Source organism: Pseudopipra pipra, chromosome 5, assembly GCF_036250125.1.
Source record: "Pseudopipra pipra isolate bDixPip1 chromosome 5, bDixPip1.hap1, whole genome shotgun sequence".
In the NCBI taxonomy this organism is placed as follows: domain Eukaryota; kingdom Metazoa; phylum Chordata; class Aves; order Passeriformes; family Pipridae; genus Pseudopipra; species Pseudopipra pipra.
The window spans coordinates 21,122,887-21,135,089 of NC_087553.1; the positions used below are offsets into that span (position 1 = coordinate 21,122,887).

At 38.3% G+C, this 12,203-nt stretch overlaps 1 protein-coding gene across 1 annotated transcript in view; it reads left to right on the top strand.

Annotated features, from left to right (window-relative positions):
• Positions 1–12,203, top strand: part of POLR3B (RNA polymerase III subunit B) — a 75,161-nt gene that overhangs the window by 1,995 nt on the left and 60,963 nt on the right. Inside the window, exons 4-9 of the mRNA XM_064654867.1 lie at positions 18–82; positions 581–656; positions 3,708–3,808; positions 6,419–6,510; positions 7,661–7,778; positions 8,800–8,908. Of these exons, the coding sequence (XP_064510937.1) occupies positions 18–82; positions 581–656; positions 3,708–3,808; positions 6,419–6,510; positions 7,661–7,778; positions 8,800–8,908 (561 nt within the window). The remainder of the gene's footprint in view (positions 1–17; positions 83–580; positions 657–3,707; positions 3,809–6,418; positions 6,511–7,660; positions 7,779–8,799; positions 8,909–12,203) is intronic.

The window sequence follows — 12,203 nt, forward strand, 5'->3', positions numbered from 1 at the left end:
TTTTTTTTCCCCTCCAGATAAAGAAAATCATGAAGGCAAATGAAAAAGTTACAAGTGATGCTGACCCAATGTGGTACCTGAAGTAAGCATGAAATGATTTCCATATGAGCAGCAGCCTGCATACTATCTCCTGGGTTTGTTGTTGGTTATAAAATGTTTGTAGGCACTTGTGTAGGTATAAATCAGAGAGTATATTCCGTGGCTTATCTCTTATTTGATGCAATGAACAATGAGAGACTTAAAGAAGACTCGTGAAACAGACTTAATAACCAGCTGTTAACAATACCTTATGTCACCATTATTCTGTAGTTCAGTAATCTCAGATGACAGATTGGAGTTTCTCTTTGTCTATTTGCAAAGGTAACTTGGGGTTTACTGCATATGCAGGTTAAAATTTAACTAAGTAGACCACTACTCAGATACAATGAGTTACTTTGGGAAGAATCATTGCTCATGATTAATCAGCCTGTACATCAGAAGTTACATCAAAGTAACTTCATTTTTCAGTATATGTAAAATTTTGCTCCCTTCAGGTTGCCTGAAAAACATTTGGCTCATTTTGAAACTGTTTGTATTACAGGTACCTCAATATCTATGTAGGTACTCCAGATGTGGAAGAAAGCTTCAATGTGACACGACCTGTATCACCTCATGAGGTATTAATGTTTGCATCTGTCTTGTTTGTTTGTTTGATCTTGGGAATGTCTTGGATAGTAGCTGCATGTAATTTTATTTTGAGTACATGCATGCTATGTTAGGTGATACAATGCCTGCCACCATCACTGTAGAAAGAAGCCTCAGCAATTTAAACATCATGTAATAAAGTTTTTTGATTTAATTTTTTAATTGTATTTTTTTCTGACAGGTGAATATAGCTGTATTCTGTAGTTCATAGTAGGTGAATTTGAGTGGGTTTCCATGAAAGTAATGAAAAGTACTTCGCTTGCTTAATCTTGTGACACTCCTTATGGCAAAGCTTAAGTCTGCACACTACAATGTAGTGTTCTTTGATATATTTATTAACTTCTTTTTAATATTAGCCTTGCTGCTGTCTACACCGTAAGTCACTTCAGTCTCCCTTTCCCTTGTGGTCTTCTTTGGGAACATATATCTGATTTTTTGCTCATATTTTTTAAGTCTGGGTCAGAAAACAAATGTGGGAACTTTGAGCAGAAACAGATGAAAGTTGATAAAATTATAAGAAGCTGCAGAAAAACATTAGCCTTATGGGGAGTATATTTAATTTCTTTGCACTGCTGTAAGCATGTAGGTTAGCAAATGGAATAAAGATGCGTGTTGCAGAACAAATGCTCCTCTGACTGAAATCAGAAAGTCTGTTGGTTTTGACTAACAGGATATAAGGTAGCTTCTGTATGTGCAAGAAAACCATAAACTAACATAAACTTTGGACCTTTTAGGATTGTTTTCAGGTATCTAGAGCCTTTCAGTTCTCTTGAGAGATTGCTCAGGAACACAGTATTTCTCTCCAGATACTGTGCTTTGAGATTTATACCACTGCAGTAGAGGTGGTGACAACCTCTTTTTGGCCTCAAAATGGGAACTGAGCTTGGAACTTGCTCTCATTTACCAGCATACAGCATCAGCTCATGTATCAGATGCTTTTTTCCTTGCTATATCCACTTGATACTTGAAGTTGAATTGTTTGGGGCTTTTTTTAATGTAATCTCAACTACCATGGAATACGTTCTGTACTTTGGAGGAGTTCCGTAAAAACAAGTTGTTTAGTGGCTGCTGCAGGATCTGTCTCCAGTGACCTGACTCAGATCTCGTTGGTTCAGTGGAAAGCTTTTAGGGCCAGTAACTCAGCCATTGACAGTGCAGTCAGATGTAACACATGACAGTTCATGCATCTCACAAATGTGTAGCTAATGTTAAATCAGTAGATATGAATGTGCACAAAATGCAATGGGGAAGATTTATGTGAATGAAATTGCATGCAAAATATTATTTGTGGCCAACAACTCATATCCAAGAACCCAGGTATTACAATGCTTGATTACTTTAGAACTAAAGTGACTGTACATGCAGAATAAGGCAAAATAAATGCTTCATAGATCAGATTGACCTTGAGTTTAGAATAACCTACTCTTGCATCTCAGATACATCCTCATTGATACCTAATGTAGTGCATCTTTTCTCTTTATTTTTCAGAGTGCTATCCACACATGAAGGCCATAGTTATCTTCTTAAATAGGATGCTGTTTAGGTCAGGTCAGAGGTACAATTTAAAAAAAAAAGAGCATTGGATACGTATGAGTGCGCCTTTACATTTTTCTTTTGAAGGCTTTTAAAATTCTTTCCCAAAGACACCTAAAATGATCAGATTTTCATAAGGGTCTGAGTCTGTATCAAGTCAGGCCTATCTTTTACCTTGAGGTGTCTGTAGTAAGAAGGAAGGTGATACAAAAATGCAAGTGGTGGAATATTACATTGTAGTTCATAGTTCTTATTTTATATCTATGTCTTGTGTTAAAAAAGCCCACACAGAATCCCAAGACCTTTTTTTTTTCCCCTAAGTAGTACTAATGAGGCTGTCTAACTCTCCCTCTCTTGCAGTCCTTATGGGAGTTTCATGAACTATTCATGCAGATGAATTTAAAGTAATTAGAAAATGGAAATATTCTCAGTTACTTTTAAATTTGATGAAGTTGCTGTGAGCGCAGTGGGACCTAGTTTCTTGCAAGTCACAGTTTGAAAACTGCTGGTGTGCTCAGTATTTTATTACTAGAGAAGTGGTTTACTTCTTAATATGGAGAGAAGGAGCATCCAGTTTGCCATGATTCTTGGGGCATATTTTTCCATACAGTTGCATCTTCAATGCACAGCACAGTCTTAGTTGCCTTTTATTACTGCATAATCAACACACTGAAGGACTACAGAACCATAAATGTGCAAGTCTGAACACTGATAAACCTATGATCCTGGAGCTGAAAGGTATAAAATACGCAGTGAGGTCATGAATGACCTGCTGTGAGTGCTCTGTTGTGTTCAGCAAATGCAATAAGGCTGGTCTTGCATGAAGATATACAATACCTTAAGGGCTGACAACAGAGTCTTAGAGTGAGACTGGGGATCAGAAAGATCAGATTAGAAATTACTGAGCCTTGAGCTATATAATGTCCTAGATATCCTGCTTCTCTTGCTCTCTGAGGAATTTGCAAACAGATTCTGCGAATCTTTGCAGGAAGTGATTCTCTACTGAGCCTTCTGTAAGTCATCTTTAGAAATGGTACTATATAGTGACATTTGCTCATTCCATGGTGTCTCTTTTACTCTTCCATTCTGTCAAAATTCATATGACAGCACAATTCTTCACCTGTTGAGAGTCTTCATATAGAAATGTCCCTCAGCTGAGCACTGTTCAGACACAGTATGGTTTTTGTGCTGATTAGATGTGTTTGTTTAATTAAGCAGTTTGGAAGTCATGCTCTGCAGTGCTGTCTTCTGCAGACACAGATCTACTGGCTGCTTTTGAAACATCATACTAGTTGTGTTTGGATTTTCTTGGGTTTTGTTTTAAATAAGAGAGTCTGTCAAACATAGTTCAGGTTCATGATCTTGGTCAAGCTTTGCTTTGCTTGATTTCTTTGTGAGGACTTAGAGGACACAGGACAAACACGGGATGTTTTAAAGAGATTCTTCAGTTTGTAAGTCAACAAATAACAGTATGACTGTTCTCCTTTTAGTGCCGCCTGAGAGACATGACCTATTCTGCCCCCATTACCGTGGATATTGAATATACACGAGGTAGCCAGAGGATCATCCGCAATGCGTTACCCATTGGCAGGTAAGATACCATATATCGAGCTTCTGGTATTAGTTTTCCTTTTGTGCCATGCTGGGAAGAGTTTTTACTGCAAAATACATGTAGGCTAACCTTACTTCCTTGTTAAAAGAATCACTGAGCAGGCAAATCTTGATAAACAGCTGTAGAGGATGTGATTTTTAGGTTCTAAGATTTTGTTTTGCAAAAGCGTCTGATAGTCTGTCTCCTTCCAAAGATGTTGTCTATGATTCTATTGATATAAAACCAAGGAGGGAAATACCTGAAAGAGTACTGGAGGTGCAAGTTGCATTATTGTAAAATGAAATCAAGCATGTTTGCTTTATGGGCAAATTACTCAGTCTTCCATACTTAATATGTAGAGATACATCTGTAGAAGTTGGATGGTAAAATCAGTAAAGCAAGCATTAGTCCTGCTGTACAACGTTAAGCTCTCATTTAAAATTGGTTTAGTTAAAAACTACAGTTATGTCATCAGAGTGGTTTTAAGGGCATACATGCAAGAAGTCTTTTTACTGTTAAAAACTGTTAATACCCAGTTATTATTTCCATGGGAAATAATTTTCCTCATCTGTCCCTAGTATGCTGGTTTCCTTTTGCCAGGTGAGTATATACAATGCTTGTTTGACATACAGTTCATGCTGGGACAGGAAAGCTGTATGTTCTTTACACTTATTTCCATTGTTTGGCAGAGTCACTGATAACCTGTGTGTTTTAGAAACAAAACAAATTTAAAAAAGAAAGCAAAAAAGGCAGTATCTTTGGACCTTTGTGCCTTTAAAAAGGAAAATTTCATTTGAATGCTTAGTAGCATTCCAAATTTTCTGTGCTTTTATGCACAGTAACTCCATAACTTTATTTTCCTTTTTTTAGTTTTCTTCCTGATAACTTCTGATATTTAAAAAAAAAATTAAAATATCCCCATAAAGAGAATAAATTGCTATTCTCTGTAATGTAGCAGCAAAATATTTTATTGTGTGCAAGTGAAATAAATAAGATACTTTAAGACATCTGTTTCATTGGAGTTTTCAGTAATGGCATGTGAGTACTCTGTTTTGCAGTACCTTTTACTAACTGGTTCCTGCTTCTGATATAAGTAGCCAATGCACTGTTTGTGACAAAAGATTTTGCTTGTTATATAAAACTTATTATCTCTAGGAAATACTTTCTCAGTGAAATGATTGGCGCAAGTAGGTTATCTGCATAGAGCACTGTAGTGACAAGATAGCTTTTTATATTCTGCAAAAATAAAAAATTTGAGTTCATCAATTTTTTTGTAATGTATAAGAATATGAATATAGCAAAGAAATCAAAATAATTTATAAGATTTGAGTACAAGAAATGTAGCCTAATCTTATATTTTATTGAAGTAAAATTGAATTAATTATCTCAGAGATTGTAAATAGTAGAACTCATGAGTAAATTTTGTCAACATATGTCTTAGAAAAAAACACCTGGAACATAGATCTTATAAAGGCTGTCCAAGGAGTGAAATTCTGTAAGGTGGAATGAAAGTCAGCTTTTTTGTAGAAGAGACTAAAGGGCATAGAGGTCTTTTGGTAGACGTAGTGATAAACTGGTTTTATCTTTTGCAAAATACAGCTTTCTCTTTGGAAGTAAACTATGATCTCTTTCAAAAGTTTTAATGAAAATCTGAGAGTGGAAAGGTATGTTATGAAGCTGACTATAAAAGTACACTTTTTAATAATAATGGCAGAATCATTGCTAGTTAGTTGTTGAATAAGCCAAATTGAAAGTGAACATTCCAATTCCCTGATTTATCTCAGGGTGATAGAATAATTTGGGTTGAAAGAGACCTCTAGTACAGACTCCTGCTCAGAAAGGGGTCAGCTCTGTGGTCAAACTGGGTTGCTCAGTGCTTTATCCTGTCAGGTCTTCATGACCTCCATGAATGGAGACTTCCTAGCTTCCCTGTGCTAGAGGGAAGCTTTTCCACTGCTTAGCTGTCCTCATGGTGAAGAAGTTTTGCCTCATATCCAGTCTGTGCGTCTTTAGTTTCTCTTCTTTTTTAATTCCCTAAGCATTGAATTAGTTTTTCATTTCTTGGAATATTTTTCCACCACATGTTGCGTCACAAACTGCTTGCTGCAGACTTCTGTGCTAAGACACCAGAGAAATCAAAGCTACTACTGGGGAAACTTCATGCTTAGGTTATGTATTAGAGGCACTATCTGTCTGCAGCCAGAAGGTGTCATTCCTATATGGGAAATAAGATATGAACTGGCTTTATCTAATTAAAGCTGGATCTGCAGGGGCATGTTCTTCACTGCAGCCTGTTTTCGGAGACCAGGAGTTTTTGCATGAGTTATCATTGGCCTTGGTGACTCTGCTTGTCACAATGCCTGTAGTAGCTGCATAACCTTTAAGTAGGAAGTCTGTGGTTTCTGCTAGTTGGTGTCCAGTTTCAGGTCTCTTTTCAATTACATGTTCAATGAAATAAGGTGGGTTTAAAGGAAAAACCTGTTGGTTATATCATGCATGTGTTCTAATTACCTTAAACATGTTTTTTCCAGTTTGTTCAGTGTGGTTTTAGTTCTGAATTTGACTCTTCTCTTTGAATCTAGAGTAAAATTGTAACTGGTTTTCTTGCAGAATGCCTATAATGCTGCGTAGCTCCAATTGTGTTCTTACTGGGAAAACTCCAGCAGAATTTGCCAAACTTAATGAATGTCCTTTAGATCCAGGTACATTTTCACTCATGTTCTTTTTTTTTTTGCTGTCTGTGTTTTTAGTTTTAAATTATTTTCAGCAAACAAATACCTCTTTAGTATGTTTCCTGCCACCATGAAGTCATTGCAGAAACTTCTCAAGTATATGCTTGTAACGAACTGAAATCATCAGGCTTTTGAAAATAGTAAGACATGGTTGAGAACATGGATAGTTTGTATTTGTAGATGAAGTTTTCAACCACAAAAACAATATACAAAAACTTTTAATATTGTATTTTGAATTTTGTATATAGTATTGTATAGTGATTTGTGATATGGGAACAGAGATGGAGTTCATTCATGAAATCTAAGTGGATCAGGGAAGAGTGGAGTATAATGGTGTCCTCCAGAGGGGGAACTCTTCATTTGCTGCCTTTTGTAAATCAAGAATAAAGTGTTACATGGTAATATTTGATGTGTACAGAGGAGATGAAGGTTTGATTTTTATCTGCTACTTTTGAAGCATGCACTGGACCTGTACTGGGTTTGCTTGTGGTGCTAAGGTACAGTGACATGTGCTAGAGGAGCGTTAATAGTTTAAGAGAGGAATCTAACATGGCTCATGTGCAGATTCCTTATATTGTCTTAGATACAGCAAGGGTATTAAAATACATTTTTAAAAATAATACAAAAGAAGTTTCTCCCCGGAGTGCTAAAGAGAGCAAGTCAATAATTATGGAAGACTTATTCTCCTTATTTGATGTCCTTATGATATACTCTTCTGACAGGCAGTATTTTTACCTAATTTATCAAACTAACAATTCTGTTATGTCTTTTAATAATTATGATTACGTTACAGTTTGGAGGTTTTTTACAGCTTTACTGTGTCTGTGCCTGTGCCTGTGGGTTCTATTTGTCTGAGTACTTCCCAAATGAAGTCTTAGATCTCAAATACTAATGTGAGCCTACCAAAAGTCCTGTTTTGTCTAGTGAAACATATTTGTAGTAATCATAAGTTCCACACCAAGCTTGTTCATTACTCTTTTAAAGGAGAATTTACTCTTCTGTTTTGCACTTTGTGTATTTGCAGTTTACTTTTTAATAATTTATATCCAAAGACATATTGAAAGAGGCAAGTAAAGCACAATGGTACTGACATGTCAAGTCTTTCTTTTCTGTTGCCTAGGTGGCTATTTCATTGTTAAAGGTGTAGAGAAAGTCATTCTTATTCAAGAACAGTTATCCAAAAACAGGATCATTGTGGAAGCTGATAGAAAGGGCACAGTTGGCGCTTCTGTTACCAGGTATGGTAAATGCCTGCAATTACATAAAGGAGGTAAACTCAAAGCTTTAGAACTTCATTGTTGTAGTTGAAATAGCTGTGTAGGTTTCTTCCATGTATAGCTGAACAGGAAAAAGGTGTAGATATTCAATGTCCCTCTTTTGCTACTGTCATTTTGTGTGCTAAATATCAATCCGAAAATCACTTGGTACAGTATTCCCACAAAAATCAGTGAGAGTTGCTCATGTGCTTCAGGATTCACCCCAGATTAGGAAAAGCAAGTTTGAATTTTTAACATAAAGTGCACTTCCTAACTGATGGTGTTTGGTCTCATTTTGCAGCAAGTAACTTGAAGTTGCTGCAGTGGAAATCGGATGTAACCTTTTGTCTGCCTCTCTGCATCAAATTGACATAAAAACTTTTAAAGGCAAAGGCAGAGGAGAAGGAAACAAATATTTTTGTACTGCAAAAGTTACTGAAAATAGCAAGGTAGTTTAAATTTGGCCTTTTCTCAATGATTAAGTTTTATACTTTGTTTGTCTTCTGGTTGGTTTCTTTTTAAGCTGCATCTGGTATAATATGGTGCTTGTCACTTGAATGTGAGGGCTGTTTTTTCTTCTCCAGAGGCCTCTCACACATCTCTCCTAACTACTTTACTGTTTCACAGTAAGCCTAGATGAGGTTAACATACAACAAAGTACTGTTACCTCATTACTGTTGTTGCAGCAGTACTTGTGCGCAGTTTGACCTTGCTGGTTACATCAAAATTGATGATAAAAGCATGCAAAGATGATTTTGAAAAGTGCAGGCTTCTACTTACCTAAGTCAGATATTCCAAATAGTCCCCAACACAGGTGATAATACTCTGTTTCTTTGGAAATACAGGCTGATGTCTGGCTGTTTTAATATAATTTTTTAAAGAGGAGAGAGTGGGATTAATTCAGCTGAAAGATTGTTCAAGCCTGCTAAGTTTTCTATAAAAGATTTTAGGAGTCAGTGCAAACATTCTGTTGGACATAATACTATTTTTTTTTTAACTTCAGTTCCACTCATGAGAAGAAGAGCAGAACAAATATGATTGTGAAACAAGGAAGATTTTATCTGAGGCATAACACTCTATCCGAAGATATTCCCATTGCTATCATATTTAAGGTAATACAGCTGTTAGTTTGGGGGGGGGAAAAAGAAAAGGCAGAAAAAAGCTGTGCCACAGCTCAAGAAGGAAGATCAGCAGCAGCTCTCAAGTTAACATGTACAGAAGGACTTGGCAGGGCTTAGAGATTGGAATTTTTTTCCCCTGGAAAGTCATCTTTATTGTACAGCAAAAAGGAGAAAAAGTGCTGCGTTTTTTTGTGAGGAGAGCACTGCTGTGCCAGGACAAACGCCTGCCACCCCCTCACTGCCTTGTAAGGTGCCTCTGTTCCTGCAGAAGGTCAGAAGGGTTTGTTACGATTTATGTTGCAAGCTCATGTTAAGGGTCTTTGGTTTTGGTCCCAGCCTGTTCCCAGCTGTGACTTGTGTAGTGGTGAGTAGTTAAACACGCTTTGATTCGGATTCAGGGATATGGGATAGCCATGAGCTCATTTATACATGACTCCCAGTCATAACTGTAAACAAAACTGATAGCCTGTGGGGCAGTCCTGCAATTCTTAGACTTATTCCTAAATCCAATAAGATGACTAGAGTGGCTGCATTTCCTGAGCAGTTTACTTCACCTGTGAATGAGTCCTGCCTCGATCCCAATACCTCAGAATCCCTGCCTTTTCAGGGAGACTCACCAGTATCTTCAGGGCAGTGAATGCATGGACAGGCATTGTAGCTTTGAGGTGATTTCTGGTGGGACTGACAAAGGGCTGTGAGAGGCATCCTCTTCTAATTCTGGGCAAGCACTGGGGAGTATTGCCCCTCCAGCTGAGCTGGTGACAAGGCTGTGCCTTGACCCTGATTGCCTGTGGAACTGCCAGAACTGCTTTCTTTCACTCTCTGCTTCTCCCTTTCATTTTAATTCACTCAAGGGTGCACACACTGAATGTGTGATCAGTGTGACATAACGATGACTTTTCCCTAGCTGCCCAGCAGGACCAGGAGCAGGCTGGTAGCTCATCTGTCTGTGGAATCAAATGCACAGACTGCAGCCATGGAGGTTTGGGGTGGACATGCGCTGTCTGGCTGCTGGAGAAAACAGGAGGGCATGGCTCATGGGACTTGTCCTGCCAACAGCTGGGAACTCCTTCCTGTCCTATGATGCTCTGCTACTGCCTGTGGGTTTGCAGCCACACTGTGTGTGCAGAAGGAAATTGGGCAGCAGCCTTAGTGTCACTGTTCGCAGGGAAGGTGGCTTAGGGCACAAAAATGCTGCTGCTTGGATCTAGGAAAAGCCCTCTTTTTGTCTTCACTGTAGTGTTTTACAGCACAGGTTTGTAGAGGTAGTATCAGCTCGAGAAAATGATTTGCCAGGAGAGGGCAGTACGTGCTCACGGCATCTGAACAGTCAGTGCCCGCAGCGCTGATATGTTGGCATCGGCGAGTACAGGTTTGTCAATGTGACCACAGCTCTTGGGCTGGGTGAGAGTTGTAAGAATCGGTTTTCATGTAGGAAGTGCTTTGGTACTAGAAAATAGTTTAATAATTGAGTTTAGACTTGAGAAATCTGTTATCTCTGATGAAGCAAATCTCTTCAAGTTGGAGGATGTTTTAGTGACAGTGTTAAAGGAGGTTGAGAAGTTATTTGTGGGCATAAATGCATGTAAAAGCGCCAGAATTAAGTTAAAAACTTTTGTGTTTCATCGAAGTGTTAATGTGGCTCTTAATCCATTTGCTTCAGTACCAAACAGCTGGATTCCACCTTCACTTACAGACTTCTATTATATTTTGTCACCCCGTGCTGGTACAGACAAATACCTGCTCACGTAGAGTAACTGGTCTGGGTTATTAAGTCTGAGGAGATTGTTGTTGGGTTATTTTTCTAAAGCAGGATTTTTCTGACTATTTGATCACCTTCTGACAGTGCTTGCTATAATTATCTATGTAGGTATCTTTTACATTTTAAATAATCTTGCATAGTTTTTTATTTATTGAATAAGAGGTTACAGTTTTTAGGAGCTCTTGGCTGTACTGCTTTTTAATTGTTTACGTTCATTTAATGAAGTAGCAAATTAGCTGAGTGTTCCATTCTTGACTGGTACTTAACTGTTCTCATGAGCAGTCATTTTCCTTACCTTTCCTTTAATGACATGAAATTCATGGATCTTCTATCCACTTTCTGTGAGTCTCCAGCTGAAACCTATAGCAGTCACCAGTCTCTGATCTTTTTTTCTTGGGCATTGCTGTGTTGTGGTATTGCTTTGTTCTATTTAACTACTAAAAGCAAGGTTGCAAACACAATAGCCCTGAAACTGGAGAATCCCTAAGTTAGGGATCCCTGTCCAACCTCAGCTCTCTCTTATTGGCAGTTTTGTAAACAAGAGATTTGTTGGAAAACCTAGGAAAATAATTCCTTTCTGCTGACACCAAGCCTTTGGCATAAAGCATGTGTCTTGTTTTACTAGTAGATGTTCTGCTTCTTGTCATGTAGAGATCCACATCTGCAAGGGGCAGAGTTAAGCTGCACAATCTTAAGTGCTGAAGTTTTGATTACCTTTGAATCCTTGCCTTTTACTGTAGCCAGCTGCATGTATAATTTCTAATTAAAAATAAACTAAGAAAGCAGTGGCAAATACTTCCTGCTCTGCATTTCCTCCCAGACCAGCATGCAGGCTCCAAACAAGTTCCACAGACCTCGTGGTTTGACTAAGAAAACAAATAGTTATTGGTAGAGGGCTGCTATGCAGTGCATGGGCCACCTAGAGGGGACAGTGTTGTCAGGGACTCCCTGAGAGTCAGTGGGAGAAAGCTGAGCAATTTTGAATTGTCTTTCTAGTCCCAATAGCTTTAATTGACCTGGTGTTCCTGCAAATCGCTTAAGAAATAGATCAGGTGAAGAAAACCATTGTAATATTAGAGAAAAGAAAGCAAGTATTAGATCTGTCATCTACTGTGGATTTAAAGCTACTGCAACTGTAAAGTGGAGGTGTACTAATATATCCCTTAGACATATTTGTCAAAAACAAGGGCTGTGAAATACAGAGCATTACAAACACCACCTGCTGACAGAGCTGACACCTAAAATTCCTAAAGAGCTCCCTAGGCTGCAGCGTAAGATCACCCTCATGTTCCAGGCATAAAGTCAGGGAAGACTTAAGGCAAGACCTGAACATATTATTCCCTGGCCTTTCTTTTGGTGAGGAAGCTGTGGGGAGGGGTGGAAATAGAGTGGATCTAAAGGTCCCTTGATCTGGATAGGTAGGGGGACTGGATCATGTAGGGTCACCCTGAAGGAGACGTCTGCCTTGCAGTTCGTCTTTATCCGTAACTGCAAGCCCGAATGACCTTGTTCTGCTGCTTTGAT